The 24,925-nt window shown below is 31.7% G+C and overlaps 1 protein-coding gene across 1 annotated transcript; it reads left to right on the top strand.

The window, feature by feature from the left end:
* Positions 1–8,214: 8,214 nt before the first annotated feature.
* On the top strand, positions 8,215–24,475 carry LOC143059332 (uncharacterized). Its single transcript, XM_076232813.1, has 4 exons — positions 8,215–8,549; positions 21,514–21,644; positions 22,284–22,353; positions 23,225–24,475. Exons 1-4 carry the CDS (start codon positions 8,457–8,459, stop codon positions 23,249–23,251), a joined length of 321 nt encoding a protein of 106 aa, XP_076088928.1. The 5' UTR covers positions 8,215–8,456; the 3' UTR covers positions 23,252–24,475.
* The last annotated feature ends 450 nt before the right edge of the window (positions 24,476–24,925 follow it).

Genomic DNA, 24,925 nt, shown 5'->3' with positions numbered 1-24,925 from the left:
GTATAACTGTATTTCAAATATCTTTTCGTAAAATTTTGAAAAAAATAGGTAACACACTGACTGGTCTGCAACGGTGCAACGGCAGATTTACTTGCTTTAACTATTTTTGCCGGTATCCCATCTGCTCCAGTTGCTTTTTTAACATTAACTTTATTTTTTTCCACTTTTACTGATGTCACCTTTTGAAATTTAAAATTTGCATCTGTTTTCAAGTGATTTTGTTCATGTTTGGCATTTATGCTATGATTGTTTAATGGATCATATATAACATCATTTCCTATCTTCTTAGCAACAGTAGCAAGAAAAATATTAAAAATATCTGATACATCTTTTGAATTATTTATAATTTGTTTTCTTCAAAAAAAATAGTCTTTTGCCCTTGGGATTTGCAGTTTTTTGAAAAGAAAGGTTTGACAGTATTTAAAAAATCAACACTTTTTGATCCTCCAGAACAGCGTTCTAAAAATATATTTTCACAGATTTCTTTTTTATCTTGTTTACCAAATTGCTTTGCTGTCTGAATTTTTCCCAAGTATGATTATTTCTTTTTTTGGTGTACTTAGAAAATAGCATGTGTTTATATCATATAACATATGAGCCAGTCCATGCGGAAAGGTACAAAAACGAAAAATTTACGAAATTCTAAAAAGTGTGCATAATTATTGGTAGTAGACTTGTGATTTATAAAACACATTTACTTTACCTCATATCATCAAGCTGTGAGCTGCACGCACCTGCGAGTGTTGAGACCCCCCCCCCCTTTTTAGTTTTATCAAGATTTTTAGTGAATTATTTCATATATTTCAATCATTTTCAAAGTACAGTTTAAATGGCTTGATTTGCCAATTGATAATGTTAACCCCGGTAGCAGTGGGGATAAGGCTCTCGCTTACGAGGCGGATATCAATGCAATCAAACCGGGCAACGGTTCGAATTCCGTGCAACTTAAATTTCAATTTCTAAAACACAAGATGTCATAGTTTTTGTATTTTCCCTCATGTTTTAATGTTGTCTTACTTTCTTTAAACCTGTAGACCTGACGGAAATTATTGACTTTTGTCTCTGTAGTGTCATACATTTTTATAGTTTCTGGTCGATATAGCATTAGTCCGGGGAACAAATGATTTTACACTTGCTCAAATACCAAACATTCAGATATTTCTACGTCTTTTTCTGTTTTTGTTGACAAATTCGGGATAGAATTGACAATCTTATGAATGTTTACATTAATGTAATTTTTTTTCGGATAAAATCGTTTTTCAAAAATACTATAACAAACTTTGATAACGTGTCCTGTAAAGTTTACCAAAAGGACTTTTTATACCTTTTCGCATGGACTGGCTCATATATCAAAATAAAGGTCGTTATTGTTATTGATAATCATGATAATATAATGTAGCATTTGAAATAACAGTTACACAATACTAGTATTTGTACGTATCACACACAATGGTATATAATGAATATCGCATTCAACTTTATAATTCTTGCTACTTTTTTTTTTTAAGTTTTATGAGCTTGCCGGAATGTCATCAGTAGCGATTTTTATTTTATTTAATTTACAAACAGAACATAGATATATAGAACAGCTAAAAAGTTATTTACAGTCCAATTGCAAATATTTATTTCATCATAATGACTAGTTCAATCAAATCACTAGTCTCAAATTGATTTGTTTATTCCGCAACAATTGTCAGTGGCGGATCCAGAAATTTTCATAAGTGGGGGCCCACCGACTGACCTTAGAGGGGGCCCGTTCCAGTCACGCTTCAGTGATTCCTTATATAAGCAACCAAATTTTTTCCCAAAAAGGGGGTCCCGGGCCCCCTGCCCCCCCCCCCTAAATCCGCCTCTGATTGTCTGATGATTGTGAACTAATTGTGTTATATGCCTCTGCTTTTACTTTCAGGAATTAAGATTGATGTTTTTCACTGCGAATATCGAGCTAGCCGATTTCAACTTCCTGGGACAAAACGAGACAGCTTTATCATTCTCATATTTCTGATGTGGGTTGATATCAGCGATTTAGTAAAGAATCGGCACGTTTTATTGTTAGTTCAGATATCATTTTTAAGAAAACTTATGTAAGATAACTGCCTTCATTCGTCTTTATCCATACTCATGAATTGTATCCTCTGAAGAAAAGCATGACAAAATGTTTATATATATATATTTCAGTCACCATTGATGAATGACTTTCTACCATGCAATCTAAGTACAATATAGATCTATGATTACATATATATAGTGATATATACCATTACGCAAGTTAAGATAAATCTGAATTAATTTTATCTTAGGTTGACTTTCAATTCAAAATATTTTATTGTTCAGATATCAACAGTACATTTAAACAAAGGGATTGGACAAAAGGCAGTGCCTAAACAAATCCTTCCCCATTTCCAAGTTGGATTGAATAACATGCATGATAGTATATAATTTTCTGATAATTTAATAATCATACGTTGTTGCAGTGAGTCAGGGGAGGCAATCCCCCCACTTTTTGAAGTATTTTATTGTGTATGTACATATATACATAACTATGTGAACAAAGTCATAGCAAGACCTAATGAAGGTGGCGTCGAATTTTATACCACATTAATAAGTGTTGGTTAAAAAATCAAATAGATCATTAAGTGATTTTTTTACTCAAATTCACAAACTCACTGCAACAAAGTTGTTCTATTTATATGAATAACAAGAATTGATTGGCCCTTTTTTGCAACACATAAGTAATTTAGTGTACCATCTTATTACAAGACTATTAATTTCTTGATTTGTTTGAAAATATAATTACTAATACAAAATTAAAATAATATATATATATAAATTTATTTGCAAAAAGATGCTAAACACAATTGGTTGTTTTTTTGTGTTAAAAGTTAGGTTTGTCTTAATTAAGACTAAAGAGTGGTCCACTGTGGTTATAAGCTGATTTCTTAACAGTTATATTATCACATGAAATATTATAAAAATCTTCCAGTTTCATGAATATATTGTTGGACATATGTAAGTATCTCTGTGTTTTCATCAATATTTAAGTCTGAGAACCCTGTAGCAGGACATCAAGATTGACATTACCAAAGTTTCTTATTTTTCGAAAGAGCTCATATCTCTGATAAATGTAAAATGGACAAACATAAAAGAAATGAAAAATTATCTTCTACTGGGTCTCCAAAGGCACATATAGAGCTGTCCGACATATGATCACAGAAGAGATGATGTTTTAGATCGCTAGCCTCATTTCTTAGTTGGCAGTGGATTGCATTAACTTTTCGTAAACAAGTGGAAAAGAAAACAGGACAAGGACTTATGTCCTCATTCAGTTTTCTTTTAAATCCTATAAAACTTAAAATATTTTTAACTTCTCCATCAAGTGAATTGCACTGTTCAAGAGTATGTGGAATAAAACTGTTCTTATAGGCTGTGGTTCGACACTGAGGAGTTTTAAATTCCCTTTTTTACTCAGACCATACTGGCCATTAGTTTGTACTAGTATACGACAAGATATCAACAGCAATATAATTAGGAAATCGTTCCAGATTGGCTTTCAGCAGTAATGGTATATTTACTCATCTGTTGCGGACAGAACTACGACAATCTATACTTCAACTTCATCGCTCGTTAAAATCCATACTGGGCATCTAAAAACAAGGATTTTTGTACATGTGAGTAGTGTGATGTGCGTAAACGATCCAATAAAAAAAATGTCGCTCCGATGATTACAAATATAATAAGTATGTACACTAAACAAAAGTTCAAAATCATTTGTTGATATTGGTTCTCCTGGAGGGATGATTTGAAGGCCTCCAGTGATGGTTCGAGCACAACCGATTCTGAGTGTTCCAGACGGTAACTGTTCTTGGGGAAAATGAGTGTTTTGACAGATGTTGATTCTGCAATGGTATGGCAAGAATTACAAACTGTGGCTATTTCTAGTTCTGATATATATTACAGTAGCTGGTATTGTATACAGTAGCTGGTATTGTATACAGTAGCTGGTATTGTATACAGTAGCTGGTATTGGAATGTAGAGTAATGGTATAGCTATTACTTGGTGAACTACCTTATACATGAGTGTGACATATGCCATGGCTATTGAATTCTATGTTACAGTGTGTTCCAGTTGAGGTTTTAAACAATTGATGTTACACTGATTGGCTTCTCTGGATTGTATGGTTAATATGTTATAAACCTTGCAACGTGATTCATCGTTATGTTGGAATGTTAATGTTGGGTTGTTGGGTTGAATTACCTTTTGTGAAATAATAACGTCTTAATACTGTTTTATCTGTTGTGTATGTGTGGTTTCGATTCACACACCGTTGGCAATATAATTGAATTTTATGCGATTGTCATACAAGTGAGTGGTCTATCTAGCTATAACACACAGGTTTAATCCACAATTTTCTACATAAGAAAATGCATGTAATAAGTCAGGAATATGACAGTTGTTATCCATTCGTTGTATGTGTTTGAGCTTTTGATTTTTCAGTTTGCTTAGAGACTTTCTTCTGAGAATTTCCATCGATGTTCGGTATTTTGTTCACAACTTACGGTTCTGAACAGTTTATTAGAAGTTGTTTGTGATCTTCAGCATCGATTTGAGAAGTTTGAAAAACAAACCGAGAAGCTAAAAATAGCTATTATACAATCCACGATTAATTTTCTTTTCTATAAAATATGATTAGTCTAAGCACTGAATTTAGGAGAGTGTTGTTAATACAAGTTATTAAAGCACGAAGTGGCAGAGAAGTGTAAAGATAACATTTCAAACAATTCAAATTTTGAAAACAGTAGTTTTACAACATAAACTTAAAGGTCGTAGTCAAAACGTGAATTTTAGCTTCCGTTACTTTGAAGATCGTAATATCAAGCTAAGGTGGCGCTCAATGATAGCCTGCCTTACCATTAATTTCACTCGACAGAATTTAGACACAGCAGATAAAACTCATACGTTATTCAAACAAAAGTTAAATATTGACGACAATAAAAATCAATTTAATTTTAGTTTATCGACTCTGGAAAAAGCTCGCATGGGTGGTCGTCCGAATTAAATTAGAATAATGTATATACTAGTATATCAACTAAGGCTAAACAAAGTTTACTCAGTGAAAAAACAAATTCAAATGACATGCATCTTTTATAATACTCAATCATATAGTCTTATCATGTTAATTTGACGTCTTAGTTGCCAGTCCAACAAGCACGTTTCTCAGGTATAAGAAGGGACAACTCCTAAGAATGTTCTTATTTTTTATTTGGTCGGGTTGTTGTCTCTTTGACACATTCCCCATTTCCATTCTCAATTTTATTATTACTCTATATTTTTGTATTCCCACATTTCTGGTGAATAGTCTATAATATCATAGCATAAATGATTTTTGCGGATTAAAACAAATGGAAAAAAGTATACTAAACACTTAAAACACAGACGAATTTGGAAGACATATCTCTTAAGGCACCTGTCCGCATTATTTCGATAAGATATATATTTGTTTTTACTATAGGACCAGAGTATTGGCCTGATATATTATACGTTTGTGTTATAATCATATGGAAAAAAAAATATCGGTACAGGTTCAAATGTTCATAGAAAAACTCTCAGGTTTCATCATCGATGTGACAATGGGTAACGTTGTAAATACCGTTTTACATATGGGCCTTTTTCAAAAAATGTGGATTTTCTTGTACAATCAATATTTCTAAAAAAAGTGTAAATATTTTTATCCAATTTTTAGATACACCATTTAGTTTTTGGTGTGTGTAACAAGTTCCAGCAAATTCAATATGAAATTTAGCTACAGAAATTGCTTCCAGTGGGTTTCAAAGGGTCCAAAAACCCCAAAATTGCTTGTACGAAATTGAAAAACTAGTCTTTTTTAAATGCTGGTTTTAATACCCAGCGGAAATTATTATTTTTCTTTTGTTATCATAAATATATAGGTATCACTGCAGGTATGTATACACAAATACAGGGAATTATTAGATTTTATTAGCATTTTTTTTACTTTCATTTCGTACTTAAAAAAATGTCAACTACATAACACAAATGAAATAATGTTGCCAATAAACAACTGATTATATCCCTTGTAACTAAGGAAGTGTTCTCTACTTACTCTTCATCCTCTGATGACGTGCTTAAAGTTACAGGATGACATCATTGATTCATTTCATTATAGATTAGTTTTGGTGAGTACAAATTTTTCCGTAATTTTATTCTATGTCAACTTTGTAACGGCAAAAACATTGATAAATTTTGGCATAAATATTTTTTTTTACATAAATCATTCAAAGTCTATAATACTGACTCTAATTCAATAAAAACCATTTATCTGGTAGTATTAGGGTCAAGAAAAACATCCAAAAACCACAAATAGGTCAACTACATAACGGTCAACTACATAACGCAGTGAATCGTTATGTAGTTGACAAAAAGCGTTATGTAGTTGACAATGCTGAATTAAATTCACTTTAAAATATGTTTCTAAAAAGTGTTATTTTAACCATGTTAACTGTTTTGAAAAAAGTGTGATGATTTTTATGGAAATATATATCAAGCAAAATGTAAATATTATTAAAAAAAAATTAGGGACCGAAACTAAATTCGTTATGTAGTTGACATATGTCCCATACTTGTTTCTATGTTATTTTTCAAAATATTTTTGTAGTAGCATTTAAGATTGCATATTTTTATTTCAGGTTGTATTGTTGTTAAACTATTCAATTTCATATATTAAAGTTGAAAATTGAATATTTTTTTGTATTGTTATTTCACAACTGAAATATCCACATTTTTTGAAAATGACCCATATATATCATTTTCTTGTATAGAAATGTGTTTTGCTAACAGTTTTCAGATAATCTCAAAATTTCCTAAAATGGTTTCCCGCTTCAGGACAAAGATTTGTATAGTGAGATAATTAAAATTCAGAATATTTGTGAAAAAAATTTTCACCTCAAAAAATTAATAAAACTCAGTAGTTTATATAAAATAATTTGATTTTTTTTACTTATATATTATACAACCATTATAAAATAACGTTGTCATGTCAATGTATATTTGTTCCGCCTAACAGAAGTTCCAATGGAAAGTTTGACTAATTAGAAGGACATTTACCTGCCTCAATGAGGAAATGTTCTTATTACTTTATAAAGCATTAGCAAGACCAAATCTCGAGTATGCCAATGCTATATGGAGCCCATTCAAAGTTAAAGATATAACAGCAATTGAAAATGTTCAAAGGCGAGCAACGAAATTGATACCAACATTGAAAGATCTAGAGTATGAACAACGGTTGAAGAAGCTAAATTACCAACACTTAAATACAGATGCATAAGAGGTGATATGATAGAAGCTTACAACTTTAAAACATCTGGAATATACGACGAAACGTTACCTAACCTACTCACATATAACACCACTTCTGCTACTAGAGGACACAACAAAAAACTGACTATCCAAAGATGCAACAAAAACATAAGATCCAACTTCTTCACACAACGAATAGCACCAATATAGAACAGCTTACCCAGCAACGTTGTAAATGCACCAACCGTATTCAGACATTTGAAAGCCGCCTAGATAAATTTTGGACAAATAGTGAAATGAAATATAACTATAGAGCAAAAGCTGACACAGGAACCGGAACCGAAACAAGTCAGCAAATAACTGAAGATCTGAGCATAGTGGAGTGATCCAGCGCTCAGTTACAGACTATGTAAGACTATGTAAGATAAACATTGTCATAATATCTATTCCTGTTGGAACAAATATCATATACCATTTATTCCGTTAGGAACATATTCTGTAATATCTATTCCTGTGGAAATAATATTCCAGAATATATTTTCCTTTTGGAACTTATATAATGAAGGAATTTCTATTCCGTGACAGTCAGAAATGTATTAGAGGTTTTCGGGGGGACCTAAATTCGAAGCGTGTATTTGACATTGATCAGTTTGTTTACAGTTTCCATGGCGGAATCGTCCGTTTTTATATAATTATACAAATTCTTGCTTACATAATTTAGGATTTTAACAACTGTCTGTATCATGGTTGACATACTAATAATGTTTATTCATATGTCTTTTTTTCAGTAAAATTATACCATTTTATCATTTCAAAACATTTAATAAAATAAATTATTTTGGGGATTAGGCTCGACCTAAATAACGAACTCTCTAGTGGTGAAGGGAGAAAAACCCTGGTAGTAACTGAGGTCACAAGGTCAAATTTAGCGTGCTAGGCAACGGATTCACACTGTGCAATCGATCGATTTACTTTCTTTCACCAACACACCTGTCACTCGGCCAAATATCCTTCAATCCATTTGTGAATCGGTGGTGAAGAAGAAACGTTTTCTTGGTAATAATAATTCGAAAGGACAAATTTTGGCTGATAAACATTGGAATTTAATTTCCCGCCATATATTTATTTTACTACAAGTTTAAAAATGGCAGCATCAGGAATAGCCGAACATAACGAAGCAAGAAGACGACAACAGAGGGCAGATAGAATGGCATATATACAGACAGATTATATAAAGGTCAGTAAACAGAAAAGATGTAGGGAGAATTTACATGACCCCTAGTCTAATCAAAACTTCAACATTTGTAGTTTACACTGTACATTTAAATCTCCAACTCTGAGAGATCAAAAATATCTTCATCTGATAGAGAGATTTTAAATAAGTATTTGGGGTAGGTGCTTTGCACTTAGATGATCTCATGATTATGCTTTGAGCCTTTGTCTACATGGAATTTTTTGTTTTGGGAGATAATTGTAAGACCCACAAAACATTACAGGTTATAAAAGTCTTTTACCATGCTGTTTCTTTTGGTGATTTTATAAAATCAAAGCGCTGTAAGCGCTGAAGGCAGTTAACCAAAAACCAAGGCAACTGTAATTATGAAAACTGTGGCATTATGTTGCCTCATCATTAAACATTCATATATAGTACATTCATTTTTATCTACTGATTTATTTATTAAGGCAAATAATTTATATGTTATCAAGGTTTCAAAAGCAATGCATATATCAATGTATATTTTTTATGGTGAGTCTGCAGTGGTACAAGTTCCCAATGATTGCAGTTGTTCTACTTGGTAGTTAACCTTGGTTTTATTTGACTGCTAGAAGTTCAATTTGACGTAGTATGAACATGTAATAGTATGAATTGACTGGTTTCCCTGGAAAGAAAACTGAGTTTGTGTTCTATAGTACAAAAGTTATGAGACACGAATCAGACAAATGTTCACTACAACAGGGATCAAAGATGAGGTCTGACTGACTTGCCCATAGTAAATGTAAATGATTTGTTATTTTGTCCCATACATATGAATATATATAATTTAGGGGTGGGGATCTCAACGGTTTTCAAGTTCTCAAACAGGTAGGGGTAGGCAGAGGATTTAGGGGGCAGGGGGCCAGGCCCCCCTTTTTGGGAAAAAATTTGGTTGCTTATATAGGGAATCACTGAAGCGTGACTAAAGCGGCCCCTCTTAGGTCAGTCAGTGGGTCCCACTTATGAACATTTCTGGATCCGCCACTGGGGGTAGGGTGACCCTAGGGACTTCCCCTACATTTCATTTTATTTGTTATATTGTGCCATACAAGAATATATATGGTTTAGGGTTGGGGATTTCATTGGTTTCCAAGTTCTCAAACAGGAAGGGTAGGGTGACCCTAGGGACTCCCCATATATTTCATTTAATTAGTTATATTGATCCATACATGAATATATATTGTTTTGGTGTGGGGATCTCGACCGTTTCCAAGTTCTCAAACAGGAGGGTTGGGATGGCCACAGGGACTACTTCCCTTGTATTTCATTTGATTTGTTATATTGACCCATACATGAGTATATATGGTTTAGGGGTAAGGATCTTGACCATTTCCAAGTTCTCAAACAGGAGGGTGAACAGTGACCTCAGGGACTCCCCTATCTTTCATCTGATTTGTTATATTGTCCCATACATGAATATATATGGTTTAGGGATGGGGATCTCGACCATTTTCAAATTCTTAAACAGGAGGGGTGGGGTGACCCCTAGCGACTCTTCCTATATTTCATTTGATTTTTCATATTGTTACAAACATGAATATATATGGTTAAGGGGTGTGGATCTCGACCGTTTCCAAGTTTTCAAACAGGAGGGGGTGGGGTAACTCCAGGGACTCCCCCTATATTTCATTTTTTATTTATTATATTGTCCTATACTTGAATATATGCAGGGGCGGATTCAGAGGGGGGGTTGCGGGCTTGCACCCCCCTTAAATTTGCAAAGCATGGGTTGTTCTCAGCTTAATAAAGCAAATTCTGATAATTTTACCTCAATTTTTTTTAGCTTCGCTCTGCTCGGCGAAAATTTAAGTTTGCGCCCCTCCTAACCTAAAATCCTGGATCTGCCCCTATGGTTTAGGGGTGGGGAGCTCGACCGTTTCCAAGTTATCAAACAGGAGGTGGTAGAGTAGCCCAAAGAATGCCACCTATATATCATATGATTTACTTACATTAAGGTATATATAATATAGTTGCATTATTTGTGAAAATAAAGAATGAAACTTTCAGCTACTTTAATTGACCCTTCAAAATTGAGAAAAAACAAATAACCCCTCGAAATTGCAGTAATATGTTTACACTTTAAAAGCATCTCACATGCATTATCATCATTTATCATTTATAAAGAAAATTTAGACTGTGACCATGAACATGTATATTGTTAGATATACTGTTCCCAGCTGTCACGTTGTATTGGATTTTTAAATTAAAATTTATCAAAAAGTAATTTTTAGTTTCTGAATAAAAATTTTTTTTGCTTTTTCTTTCTTTTAAATATATCTTTTGGTTTACAATACTAGTGTTTATATTCATTTACCATACGTAGATGTATTTTTTCACCTGCTTGGATTTATTTTGTAAATGATCGTCAAACCCGGAATTACCCTTATCCGCTTCCGGAATCGGATCCGATTTTGTAAAATTTTGTCTTCACGGTCGCCATTGTTATGTGTTTACAATGTTGTTTTTGTCAATCAGATACGATTTTACTCGAATTTATACAAAATTTGTCGGCGATTTTCTGTATAAAGCTAGCGGTTGAACAAAATGAACATTGCCGTCATGAATAATAATGATAAAAATAAGTTTTTAGCTCGTTTAATTGGAGACTTTGGTGAAAACGGTGAAAAGGTTTGCAAAGTAATTTCTTATTTTCTTCAAATGTAAGGCGACTACGTCGGGCGTAGCTAGAAACCAACTATCCTAGTCGAAATTCCGCTTGCAAAAGTGGAAGGTCTCGGACCACCGCTAATTTGCACACCTGCCTCCAAATTGAAAAGCTACGAAAATTTCTTTTTCTAATTTGAAATTGCCGCCAACAGGCTTTCGCGTCGATCCGGCCCCACGTCGATCCGGCCCAAGTCGATCCGTCCCACGTCGATCCGGCCCCACGTCGATCCGGCCCAAATGTAAAGTCGATCCGGCCCCAATAAAAAAATATATTTATAAGGAATAAAAATAAAGATATATATTAAAGTAATTCATAAATGTTTATGATTTTTATTATAATGTTAAAGGTGTACGGTAAAAAAAATTTTTTTTTTTTTCTTGAGATGAGTATAAAACAACTAGGTTGATTATTTTTTTATTACAAGTTTTCAAGATTATTGGGTATAAATTAATTATATTAAAACAATTCAGACATCAACATTAATCAGCAGTAATTAGCGTTTTCTTTCAATTGACTGTGATCCTAACAAGTCTTTCATCTTGTGTAATAACAAATAGTTACATACACAACGGTACAAGCCGATCCCCAAGCTGATACATACAAACTTTGTTTTTCTTAAAATTTCTCAAATTGAGAAATGTTGTTTGATTTGCCGAATCCTATCTATAAAAGAGAAGACAGAATGCGATTGATTTTAAGAGGATATGATTAGAAAAACAAACCCCAAGCTGATACGACTTGAGAAATTTACTTTCTCGATGTCCAGCTTGAATGAAGCCATTTAAATATTATAAAACGTTTAGGTCATAAAAATGAGAAATCTTTATGCAAAAAAATGTAAATTCCTGTCAAACGTCGTAAGGTTAACAGTACACTGCTACAGTGGGTTACAAAACAGCATGATATAATAAAAACACATAACAAATAAATTACAAACAAACCGCGCGCCGCGATAAAGTTACTGAGAATCGTTGAAAATTACGCGCTTACCACAGCGCTATCCAAAAATCCTGGGGAGAACACTGATGACGTGTATTGTATTATGCGACTACAATCTAGATGTTTTTATAACATTTATTTATTATTCTTGATGAGCAAATATTATACATGTATATGTGTAGAATGATATAGTGCATTTGTTTTTTGATGAGCAAATATTACATATGTACGGCGTATGAAAGTTGCTGTATATCATGTTATTGTAGTGCTGCAAGTGTGACCCCTTTAAGTAAGTGACAGTGTAAAACTGTTAGTGTAAATGATTTAAAAGTTATATATATATTTATGTGAGTGTCAGAGATAGTTAGTATGTATGATGTTATTGTTATATTTTAGTAGTGTTGATATTATATTTTAGTGTGAAAACGTGCATTCAGTGTCATTGTTTTGTTATTTTCTTGCAATAAAGAATAATGGATACTCATATAACTTGTGTTTTTTCTACACACAACTATTCAAAATACTGTCAAATTTATGAAAAATATATCGATATAGGAAGATGTGGTGTGGTTGCCAATGAGAAAACTCTCCATCCAACCCCTGCAAAACGCTGTCCTGAAAAATTCTTGTCTTTCAGGATATCCCAGGAAGTCCTGGGATATCCTGAAAAATCCCAGCACTGGTAATTTTGTAAATCCTGAAATTTCAAGCATCCCAGGAAGTCCCATGAAGTCCTGAAATCTGTTGTCCTGATATTTCAGGAATTTTCAAGACTTTAAATTTGTTTCAGGAATTTTGGGGATATTTCAGGACTTACATTATTTGATGTACACAAATTTATCCTGATTTTTCAAGAACTCTTAGGACTTTAGATTATTAACAGGAATTACTGGGATATTTCAAGACTTCAAATATATGGGTTTCTTTTCAAAACTTAGTCTTTGTTGCAATTTTAATTCCACTTGAGTATATTTACAATTCTATTTAAGTTCCAAGAATTGTTTGTGCATAGTTAAATTTGCATATGCTCATACTGATGGAAATGTTTGGACAATACTTTGGAAAATACAAAACTCACATACATGTATCACAAATCATGTCACATGCTACAGGCCAAAATATGAGTAACAACACAATATTTTTTTTTTTAATTAAGCATTAATATTTTCAAAGCCCAATTTAAAAGATCATGATCATACAACCATAGATGTAATACCCAAGATAATAGATTAACTGTAAAAAGGTTAAATTTATATAATTGCAAGTATCTAAATAAACACACAAATAATTTTCATGCTTTAATTCTTTATCTTTGCCATGTGAGCCAGAGTGAATAAAATGTATAAATGGGACATCTGGATTCAATTTATTTTAGTGTAGACACTGGACAGGAAGTGTGAGGCCATATGCAGGGGCTCACATATTGCTAAATTATACATTTTCTGCTATTACTATTATAACTTTAAACATTAAGATGGTAAATAAACAATGAATGGATATTTTTTTTATTTTAATATATATATCAAATTTTCAAGATAAATTTAATTTATTCAACCAGGGAACCTTTCAAAGAAAATGGAAATTTAACTCCCTTAAATAACCCCTGACACAATTAGAATTTGAACTTGGACAACAAGCAAAGATGTCTTATTCTTAACACAAAATGAATGCAGATAAATGAAAATAACTAGGTTCCAACAGTTCTATATTTTAACATTATATTAATAGTGCAGATGTTTTCTTCTGGTGACATGACTGTTTGATTTTAAGGAGCATTAATTTGATGATTGCATGCATTTTGGACAATATCTTTTGGTAAGTACAAATACATTAGATTCCACCATTTTGAATATGTGCATATGACAAGAAGAGTAAAGAAAACAGTTATAGAATGTTTACATAAGATTTACTTTCATCACAATCATAAGGAATTAGCAATACATTGTTATTACATGTTATGAAAAAATATTTAAATAGTATAGGTATGCTTTTAATAATAACATAAAAAAACTTAAACATAGAAGTGTGAGAAAACTCACATTTAGATATATCACAAACAGTTTGCTGCAATATCTCTGAAATAAGTTGCTTTAATCATTAATATACATGCTTCTGGAATACTAGTACATGTTTGGTTTTTAAAACTTTGAAATATATGATAGAGCAAGAAAGAAATGCTAAAAATAATTGTCAGTCTATGATTTATGAATGCATCATTTAATGTCTTGGTCCTTAATTGCAGGGTACATTTATACACCAAATATATACATGTATGTACTCATTTAAAGAAAGAAAAAAAGCAAGTTGACTTAAACAAATCTGACATACTAATGCATGATATTTGGTTTTTATATTTTTTTCATCAAACTTGAGATCCTGAACTTTTGTTTTGTTTCAGATTTACTGTTAAGGAACAGCAGCTCTGATTTATAAAAAAAAAACTATAGTGAGGGCCAAGATACATTTATGTGACCAGCTTAAACTAGTCAAGACAGAGGGCTTTTTGGAAAATTGGAGAGAATTGAAGATGATAACAATAGAAATCAAAGCCTTAAAGGCTGTAAAAGCAATTGATGCCATGTTAATGTTTGGGGACTTTTATTTTTCATCCACATATATACAAGAATTAAACCTGACATGAGTGTTGTCTAGTTAAAAGTTAGAAGGTTTTAACTTTATATAAATAAAAGACTTTAGCAGAAAGTCATTTTTAATATGTTTTATATTTCACAAGGAGACAACACGTTTACCAGGCTAAAGTTGGGGTCAAATATACATGTGCTGAAACATATAACTCAAAAAGAAATCATCATGGATTATCCCCTGGTAGTGTTTGTAACTTCCTTGGCAATAATTTCCTTTATTGATTTAATTTTAACAATTTTCATTATTAATTTATATTTAACCATTAACACAAATGATTAAGTTAAAACATTTCAACTTTCCAGACGCAAATGTTAAAAAACGGGAAAGAAATAAAATATCTTACAAGACATAAACATGTAAAGAATAAATGTATATTTCAGCTTAATAAAAATATTTTCATAATGTTACTTTGTCATCATTTTTAAAACTAAGTTCCAAACATTATTGCTCAGTTGATATGTGTCCTTCTGATGCGGTACGAGCACAGGCACTTGTTTCTATCCATAGGAAGGTCGATTATCCATATAAATAGTTTTATATGGATAGTCGACCTTCCTATGGATAGAAACAAGTGCATGTGGGTACGAGATAACTACAATTCTCATGCAATCCCGAAAAGGGGGGTCATCACAGACAAACATGACATTAAATCGTTATCACTGAACTAGTATATATATTGTATAGGGGCCAGCTGAAGGACGCCTCCGGGTGCGGGAATTTTTCGCTGCATTGAAGACCTGTTGGTGACCTTAATTCTGCTGTTGTATGTTTTTCTATGATCGGGTTGTTGTCTCTTTGACAAATTCCCCATTTCCATTCTCAATTTTATTATACGAACAAGAACAAACAGCTCTACGTTGCTTTGATATTTATCAATTTTTAGGAAACATTGCGAAAAATGATCTTCAATATTTCGAAAACATGTGAAATAAAATTGCTAACACGGTGGACCGTCGAGTGTCAACAAACGTAGTAGACTTGTTCACTGAAAAGACGAGGATAATGGTTTCATCTGACATTTGTTATGCAAACCCAGTTTTGATCATGATATTTAAAAAGACGTACTTTTTTTCAATCTATGTATTAATAAACTAGAAAATTCCAAATTGTAAATATCTCTTCATCTGGACCGACTTGGCTTCTACTACGTTTGGACGGGTCCATTTCATTAGTAAGGTGATCGATAAATATTACGGAGTTTTGACAGAAAAGGAAAACGAACTTATTGTTATGTGTTTTCAACAAGGGTTTCGTTCCGCTAAATTATTTGCGCAAATAAAGTTTGTCTATTTTTAGATTACAGGTAATAATTTGACACTACGCATTAACCTGTGTAGTGATTTTGATTTTACGATAAATGTATGAATGAACGATAATTTTATGAATGAACAAGAGCACCTGACCTCTTAAAGAAACACAAATTAAACATAAAAAAACGTATTTATTAGGAGATAATTCAGTTAAATTTTCAATACTAAATCAACAACTGAAATGAATCCATATTTTGTTGAAACATCGTACGAACGGCGGAAAACGGAATCGCATTTATAAAAATGTACTGTTTTTCACTCGGACTTCTATGTTATTTGATAGTCAAACGGTTGACCCTTTAAATACAAAAATACATCTACGAGAACATATTCTGAAACTTCTTAAATCCACTAACTTTTTTTTAAAGTTTCAAGCTATGTATTGCATTAGAAAACATACATAGGTGTTAAAGAATGACTGACCAGGAGCCTGTTTAACAAAATACTATGGCTTGATCTGGGCGGAGTCTCTGATCTGGGTCACAAAGATGGCCATACGCGACGGCATAAAAGCAATTGCTTTAAAAACAGTGACTGTACTATAGAAAATAAATGTGTTTTCAAGTGATTTGATTTTGAAATGCCATCAAATGTGCTGTGAAGATAAAAAGTCAGAAGAATGAATACTGTCTTTTCATAGATTTTGTAAAGGATGAAGAGTCCATGTTATCCCCATGTTTTTTTTTTTGGGGGGGGGGGACTTTTTTGTAATGTCTTGAAATATCCCAGGACATCCCAGGAGTTCTCAGGACAATATTCAAATAATTTACAGGTTAACAAGTCCTGAAAAGTTTTTGAAACCTGGGACTTCTCAGGACAATCCTGGGATATTTCAGGTTTACTAGTCCTGAAAAGTCCTGAATCCCTGGGACTTCTCAGGACAACCCTGGGATATTTCAGGTTTACTTGTCCTGAAAAGTCCTGAAATGTCCCAATTGGTCCTATATTTTTAGGATCAGGATTTCCTGGGATATCCCAGGAAGTCCTGTTCCAATACTCTCCCTAAAATTCCTGAAAAGTCTTGAAATTTCATTTCAGGAAGTCCTGGGATATCCCAGGAAAATATCTCAGGAAATCCCAGGAATGTCTTGGGATATCCTAGGATATCCCAATAGATTCTTGCAAGGGTAATAACCCTTTATAAAAGTAAACCATTATAGGTTATTATTATAATATATACACCAAACAAAATATCAATCTATAAAGACCTTGTTGATATTATAAAAAAACAAACAAGTAAATAGAAGCCTGTGATGTTACCTGAAAAAAATACTGTTTATAATTATTATATACACCAACCTAAACCAGAAGATCAATTAATCAGGATTTGATTTAATTAAGTGATTACAAGTGGCATTACCTTAGTTCACAATCATCAGACAATATCAATATCAATATAGTTATTTCATATTTTATTATGGGGCCGGATCGACTTGGGGCCGGATCGACGTGGGCCGGATAGACTTGGGCCGGATCGACTTTGGGCCGGATTGACTTGGGGCCGGATCGGTTTGGGGCCGGAACGACCGGATACCGCCAACAGCATGAACAGTTGTATTATATAATAGACTACTGACGTAGTTGTACTACGTATTGATGACAAACAATATTCCTACGACTTTTGTCATTTGGGAAATCTAAACTGCTTGTCTTAAGAGATTTTCGGCGATTAAATATTTCATACAATTGTTCTTTGACATCTTAGCTAAAAGCACAAGTCATAATGAACTACACAAGGATTTTTAATAAGCACTACTTCCTATGTGTAACTTTAAAGCTTTTGGATAAATCGACGATCATTTAAGGTTTTTCTTGTCATTTTTTTTGTAATCCAGAATAAAAAATATTAAAAAAGTGTTCAATTAGTTATATATAACATAGTAACAAGCTAGATAATAACAATGGCAAGTATTTCAGCATTTATTGGGTAGAACACAAATCTAGGGTGCTCGCATAATGCAGCTTAACTGCATAAAAATTATAGAGAAGCATAAGAATTTTAATAATCAAGTTTTGTATCTGATTACAGTTCTCATATTGTTCCCATTTTATACATGTATGTGGGACTCATTGGGGTCTAAGCGTGACGCGGGATTGCCGATATTTTGTAAGCGTGAAATGTGAAAGTCAAATTATTGTGTCATGAAAACGGGAAATGAGGTCTAGCGGGACCCAGGAAATGACAAAAAAATAGAATTGCTTATGTACATAGTATAAGCGGGATACAGAAATCTGACAAAACAGTAAGCTGGATCCCGGATCGGAACCCCCCAATGAGACCCCCATGTATGGGTTGAAATATATTTGATAAACTTAATACACCTTTAATCGCTATAATTTGTCTGCCATAACAGGCGGGTACATCACAAAAGTTCCTATAATATCAAAATTGATAATATCTGACATGTCTGACGCCACAATGGAAAAGTGATTGTTGTATGATGACAAAAATTCAAGCGGGACAGATTCTACGGTCAAACAGGACAGATCTCCAAATACCATAAGGTGTATTAATAAATTGGGGTCAATAAAAAACGCAATAAACAAGATTGAACGAACAAATGTGAGTAAAATGGACCAGTCTGCTGGTAACATCCCCAATATTTTAGTGCTGGTGTAAAGTCATTTGCTACTATAAATGAGACATATTAGAAGTTACTATGTATGTCCAAGTTGAAGAAGTATATGTAAGGTTTTTACTATTTTATAAGTGTAGGAAAAATGGGAATTTTAGTGACTTCATTATGTTCATCGATATCATTGACAGTTTAAGTGAAAATTTATCTAACATGTGCATGTCTAAAGAATTTTTTTTAATAGAAAAATTAATTCTGTTAAATGTATAAATGTACCATGTTTTGGTCAAATTTCTGTTGTAATGTTATGATCTGTCCAACATTTTAATAACTCCTATAAATATTTATTGATGTTCAAACACTTCTCAGCCATGTCAGCCAAAGGAATGTAAATATTGTATTAGGTTTATATATAACCAACAGAGAAGATTAGACTTAAATAATTTATTAGCATAATGATTAAATCCATAATTTGACACAAGTAGGTTATTTTCTTTATTTATTATCTTTTATGAGTCATTTTTATTAAGTAAGAGTTTTTAATTTTAAAGGAAGTTTTTATTTTTACTTTAAAAGTTTTTTAAATTTCACTCATTACATGCATGACATGTATGTTCATAAAAGGAAATTATTTTGAGCTTAAAGTCTGGATTCAGGTTGGGTTAACATATATATATATAATCTAAAATAAATGTTTGTGCTCCTATAAACACCAATTTCTGACACTATAATCCAAATTATACCAGCGTCAATTTCCTGTGGCAGTCCAAATTTTTCTACTTTTTAATTTGCTTTATCCTGGCCATGGATGACTGCTATTTAAAATGGACCTCTTTATTGGATGTATTGTTTATTTGTTCTCGTCCTATACATGCATGAAATATTTGTCACTGGACATTATAAGCAACAAAAAAATCAACTAATTTTGAATTTATACAACAATGTCAGGTTCAATAAATTGATACTTCAATTATACATGAATAAACATGTTGTTTTAATTAAATCAACAAATTGACACATACATGACATATGTCAATGTATGTGTTTTACATGTTTTATTTAATGTTTTTCACTAGAGACATGAATATTCATGTCTATATGAACATTCTTTCTTTATCATGTTTATCATACTCACAGTTACACTAAAAAATCAACATATTTTTTTTGTTCATTGAGATTAAAAATCTGACAGGTGTTTAATTAATAATGTTCAAATGTTCCAAATTCTATAAAATGACAGTGACAAATTCTTTGCCTACACAATGTAGCATTGGTTTATTATCTTTTATGAATATTTCCTGATTGAGTTAAATAATTTATGTCAGAGTGACTGTTTATATTATTTATATGTTTCTAAGGCTCATTTATAAATGTGCTTTATCATTGTTTATGGGGGCATTTTAATAAATATCCATGTAATTTTGATAATACTAGTAATATCCTAGATTTTTACATGTAGATACTAATTTAATTTTGAAGTAATTAAGAATTTGCCCTGCAATAATTCCAGAGACATATATATAAAATAGTATAAATGTCTTTGATAAATTTTTTGATTTTTTGGTGTTTTTTTTTTAGCAATATTAAAAATATAAATGAAATATACTAAAGAGGTTAATTATTAATTAAATATTGTAGTCATATGTCTCTCCTCTTGAATTGTTTTCTTTTATTTATTATTAAGTTTGTGTTTATAATGATATAATTGAAGAGAAACTAAATAACTAATATATGGTACTTTCAATATGAATTTCAATTGAGTCTTCAATACAAAATAGTCGATATGAAAGCATTAACCTTTTATTGCAGTAGAATTTTTTAAAGGTATGAAAGTTAATAGAACACATTAAAAGCTTAACAAACAATGCCTTTTTCAAACATTAAATTTTTAATTTGACACTTCTTTTTCCATTTAATTTTGTTGTATAGAACTTTTATGTCTTTATCAAGTTAATGGAACATTAAAGTTTGATCTTTAATTTTGAAATACTTTCTTTTATTGTCTTGTATTGAATAACGCTTGAAGTGATACAATGTAGATCAATTATGTAAACTGTGAACTTTTAATATATTATTTTCATATGTGTTCAAATCTGATTCATATTTTGTATTGAAAAAATGCAAATTTAAATTTGTACGCTTAAAAATTTATGTATCTTGAACGAGATATTTTTGGTCAAATACCAAATAAAAGCCTATATGCTGTCACATTCTTGCATCTATCCAAAGTTAGATGCCTTTGGCCTTTGTTAGTCTTGTATATTTAAAAAAAAAAATAGTTTATATATAGATATTGTTTTGGAGTTTATGACGTCCATTTTCACTGCACTTGTACATATTTTAGTTTAGGGGTCTGCTGAAGCACCCTAATGAAGCACGCCTCTGGATGCAAGAATTTTGTACCCTGTGTTGAGGACCCATTGGTGGTCTTTGGCTGTTTAATTTTGCTTTTGGTTGCCTAGGGTTGTCTCTTTGACACATCCCAATTAATCCTGTACTATTTGTACTTTTCCGATATAATTCAACCTTTTGGAAACGGATTAATATTAATACATTCTATCTGTTAACTTATTTTGGGTTGAAACCATATCTCCATGCAAAGTCTGTAACTGCTTGAAAATTGAGTTGATAAAGAAACCCTTCAAAACTTTCCAAAAATTAATCTTTAAAAAAAAGTTTTATCAATGTTTATTTAGTTTTTGTAGGTTCCAATGTTCCAATGTTGTAACCTAATGACATAGTCACATATAGTAACAGTATATTTAAAAAATTCTGATTTACACATTTGTTGTAATTTTATTTTTTAGGAAACCCTTGCCAATAATGAGAATAGATATAACACACAGGATAACAGCTATGATTTACAAGTAGAACATTACAGAAAGTGTGGTAGTCCACCTGATGAACCCGCAGGTCATGACCCACAATCTATAGACAAGTAAGTACAGTAACCTCCCTTGCATTAATAATATTTTGCATTTTTCCTGTAATCAAGATTCACATTTATTTTTTAGTTCAGTATGTTCAGTTTCTTCGATGAACACTGGACACAATGCAAGTCACAATACACAATGTAAACAATGAAGTCTTGATTATCTTTCATTGGCTACCATCCACCAGATGATTTTGAAGCCATATTAGAGGGGGGATAGGAGGGGTCCTGATCCCGAAATCCCGGGCTTAAAAAAAACAAAATCCTGAGGTCCCGAATTTAAATAAAGTAAATTCTGACATCACGAAATCCGAAACAAAGGATTCCCGGATCCCGAAAGGGTCAATCACGAAATCCAGAGCTTAAAAACACCCAATCCCGGAATCCCCATAAAGGTCCTATCCCCCTCATATTAAACAATCTGAATAACAATCTTGAAAAGATTTAGAGTTGATATTAATTTATGTATACACTTGTCAGACATTTAAAGACTGTTACAATGTAAGTGAAAGTTGCTCTTGAAGATGAATATTTAGTTATTTTAGGTTGCTCAGTAGCAAGTTCTTAATATACTCAATTTTCAATCATAATAGCAAACATTCCTCCATTAGATGTTTGTTTTAATTGTACTATTTTCTTTCCTAGGAAAAGAAGAGAAGAAGCACGTAGACAACAATTATATGAATATTCAGCCAAACTGAATAACAGATATAGTGTAAGTATACTGGGAACCAGTCTGCACCAAAAACATTTTGGTTTATATTATGTGGTTGGTTGGTTTGAATTGTTGAGGGGGGTGGAGGCTCTGTGGTTAATTGATTTAAGTAGTCCATCAATAGTTATTACTACATGTACCCTGTGAACACAGAGATTGTGAGTTCTTACCTCACTTTATCAAGGTCACTCACTCAGTCACAGTGTTCGACTCCATCTTAATTGACAAAGATTGGCAGTTTTTCTGCTGAAATTTTAGTTTTGTGGTACCTAAAGCACAAAAAATGCCAAGATATAGCAATGAATGTGACATTAAACACAAACAATCAATTAATCAATGACTATTAGAAGTGTGATTGTAGGAAAAAAATCCCTTGATAATATAAAAATGTCATCCATTTGTGAAGGTTTAATCAATAGTTTTACATTTTTAAAAAGTGTGGAAAGTTTCCAAAACTAAAGATATTATTTAATGGATAGAAAAACAATTATTTTGGAGTATGTGTCAATGAGACAGCAAACTAACACAAAACTAAAAAAATATTACTGTAAATTCAGAATTATTGCGATGTTTTTATTATTGCGAAAAATGCGACAGGGTAATAATCGCAACAATTTAAACTAACATTTTGAAATATATTTTATATGAATTAAACAGGATTTTTTTTCATGTCACAAAAATTAAAATCGCATTATAGACTAAAATGATAAAATTGCAATAATAAATGCATGCAATCATTTCTGAATTTACAGTAACAATTTAGGAATTTTCACCATTATTCTTCTACAAATGTATATCCAGATGAAAAAGCCTTAATTCATATACAAAATTTAACAACATTGTTTGATTAAATTGTCTTCTTTATTTTCAGTCTAAGGATTATATAAGCCAATGGTGAAGATAGCTATAGAATGTGGAGTCAGCTCTTAAATCTTTTGTCTGACAGGAGAAAAATCAAAACCAGAGCTTACAAGACAGTTTCAATATTTTGTTCAACATATCACTGTTAAGAACATGTTATATATGTATTATCTCAAATTATAAATATGCAGAGCTTAATGACAGGTTTAAAAGATTTTCTTCCATTCAATTAAGGAAAATGCTGGTAAAAAAGCAATATTTTAAAATTTGGTCAATTTTTAAAGAAAAGTGTTATACATGTATTTATATGATAAAGAAACAACATTTTTCTTTCCTTTTATAGTTTTGTGATTGCACCAGTATACACATTGTTTTTTTGTATTGTGTCTCATTTTCATGTCTTATTTATATTCAGATTTCTATTTATACACTTCTGATTGTTAACTTGTATTTTTTACATTCAGTATTAAATTTGCACCAGTATTACTGTAATTTTAAAGTGCATTACATGCCTTTGAAAAACTTTATCTTTGAAAATCACCCTCTCCCTCAAAACAATATGAGAAATAATAAATTAATGTTTTGATCATTAAAGGGAGATAAATCATGTATTGTACTTCAAATTACATTGTATTGTGTATATAAATGTAATTGTGTTTTTAATTGTGAATTTTTATTATGTTTTTGTTAATTTATATGCACACTACTGTTAAACTCTTATAGAAAACTTACATGGCTTTTTAATCACCGTTTGTTTTTATCATAAGAATCCTCTATACGCCATTTATTTTCTTTAACAGATAAATGTTTAAAAAAAATATATATATTTCTGCTTTCTCAGATATGAATAGCCTTACAAAAAAAGATAGTCACATGCATTGCTTTGTGTGATGAAAGAGAGGTTGAGAGTAAATTAATTTATCAAGTTTGAGAGTTTTATTGTGCTGTGTCATTCCAAATAAATGTTCCATCTGAATCAATACTGTTTCGGATTTAATTGTTAGTTTTAGCCATTTTAGCACTATTAAAGATTTTTTGGCTTGAAATATTGGTAAAAATTGGTAACGAGAAAAAAAATAATTTTAGACTCATTAATGTTTTTCAAAATCTGTGTGTCCATAAAGAAAGATAATGTTATGATTTATTGCGATGTATTTGATATTTATATAGTGTGATGTTGTGATTAAGGTACTCTATGCAATACATTTTGCTTGTTTTGTTTGCTCAAGTTTCGCTTGAATAAAAACTTTTTACAATCTAATTATTCTGTTCATTACTCTTTGATTTTAACAGAGGCCTCATGATCTAAGAAGTTGATCTACATTCATAACTTGCCAGATTAATTTAAAGCCCATGCAATTCTTTGTTCAGATATGTCAAGAATAACTGGGACTCTCTACTGAAGGTATTTTCCCCTCTGGTACTCTGGCTGAAGTGGCTTCAACCAACCATAAAAACTCTACTCCAGGATGTACAAAATCGTGCTGAAAGTATCCCAGATGATGCCCCTGCTTATAATTACTGGAAATGGACATAACTCAGGAACTGTAAATGTGATGCTACCCAAATTTGTATTTGATCCGATTTTCAAGATAATTAGCATAGTGTATGTTTCATTACGTTCAGTTGGGGAAAACATACATTAGAGAACAATCGTAACAAGAGTGACATGCTGAAATGTCCCATCTTCTTTACTAATCATTGATATTAT

Source organism: Mytilus galloprovincialis, chromosome 14, assembly GCF_965363235.1.
Source record: "Mytilus galloprovincialis chromosome 14, xbMytGall1.hap1.1, whole genome shotgun sequence".
NCBI classification, from domain to species: domain Eukaryota; kingdom Metazoa; phylum Mollusca; class Bivalvia; order Mytilida; family Mytilidae; genus Mytilus; species Mytilus galloprovincialis.
This window is presented reverse-complemented; position numbering and strand designations above follow the sequence as displayed.